The sequence below is a fragment of the Egretta garzetta genome, unplaced genomic scaffold, assembly GCF_000687185.1.
Source record: "Egretta garzetta isolate BGI_Z169 unplaced genomic scaffold, ASM68718v1 scaffold27, whole genome shotgun sequence".
Taxonomy (NCBI): Eukaryota; Metazoa; Chordata; class Aves; order Pelecaniformes; family Ardeidae; genus Egretta; species Egretta garzetta.
This window is the reverse complement of record NW_009260400.1, coordinates 544,857-545,499: the sequence shown is the minus strand read 5'-3', so window position 1 is coordinate 545,499 and position 643 is coordinate 544,857. Positions and strand designations below refer to the sequence as shown.

General features: G+C 69.7%; 1 protein-coding gene across 1 annotated transcript in view; it reads right to left on the bottom strand.

Annotated features, from left to right (window-relative positions):
* Positions 1 to 329: 329 nt before the first annotated feature.
* The window catches only part of NECAB2 (N-terminal EF-hand calcium binding protein 2), a 49,226-nt gene continuing 48,912 nt past the window's right edge, over positions 330 to 643 (bottom strand). The window contains exons 11-12 of the mRNA XM_035898791.1: positions 562 to 643; positions 330 to 370 (exon numbers count right to left, since the gene is read on the bottom strand). The exon at positions 562 to 643 is cut by the window's right edge and continues 31 nt beyond it. Of these exons, the coding sequence (XP_035754684.1) occupies positions 342 to 370; positions 562 to 643 (111 nt within the window). The 3' untranslated portion in view covers positions 330 to 341. The remainder of the gene's footprint in view (positions 371 to 561) is intronic.

Below are 643 nucleotides of genomic sequence, written 5' to 3'. Positions count from 1 at the left end.
CCCCCCTGCTCCTCCTCCCTGGCTCCATCCCCCTGCCTTGCCCCCTCTCCATCGCCTGGCTGCCTGCACCCTGCCTCCCCCCTGTCCTGTGCCTGGGGGATGCCCCCCCAACCCTTCCAGCCCCGCCATGGCAGACCCCAGGAGGGCACACCCCCCCCACCCCCGAGGCCACCCCACTCCCAGGGGGTGACCCAGGTGATGGGGTAGCTGGTGGGGGAGGGGGGGGCGGCTATAGGGTGCTGGGGGCACACATGGGGATTTCCTTCACTGCAGACAGGTCACACCGACACCTCCCATCCCCAGCCACGCAGGGGGTCACGGCCACCCCACAGCACCGGCAGTCACTCTCGGCTCAGGGTGCACCAGGCAGCTGCAGAGGAATAGCACCAGAGGGTCACCCCTGCCCGGCCCCACATCAGCCTGACCCTCCTTGTCCCACCCAGCCCCGTCCCCCACCCTGTGCCCCCTGCCAACCCTGCTTCCTGACGATGAGAGCGGTGCTGGCCACCTGGGGGTCCCTGTCCCCCACCCTGCAGGGTAGCCACCCTCCTACCCTCCTACCTGGCACGGCCACGCTGGAGATGGCCTCGGGCTGGCTGAGTGTGTCCACCTTGACGTGCTGGAAGCCCTTGCAGGTGGCACT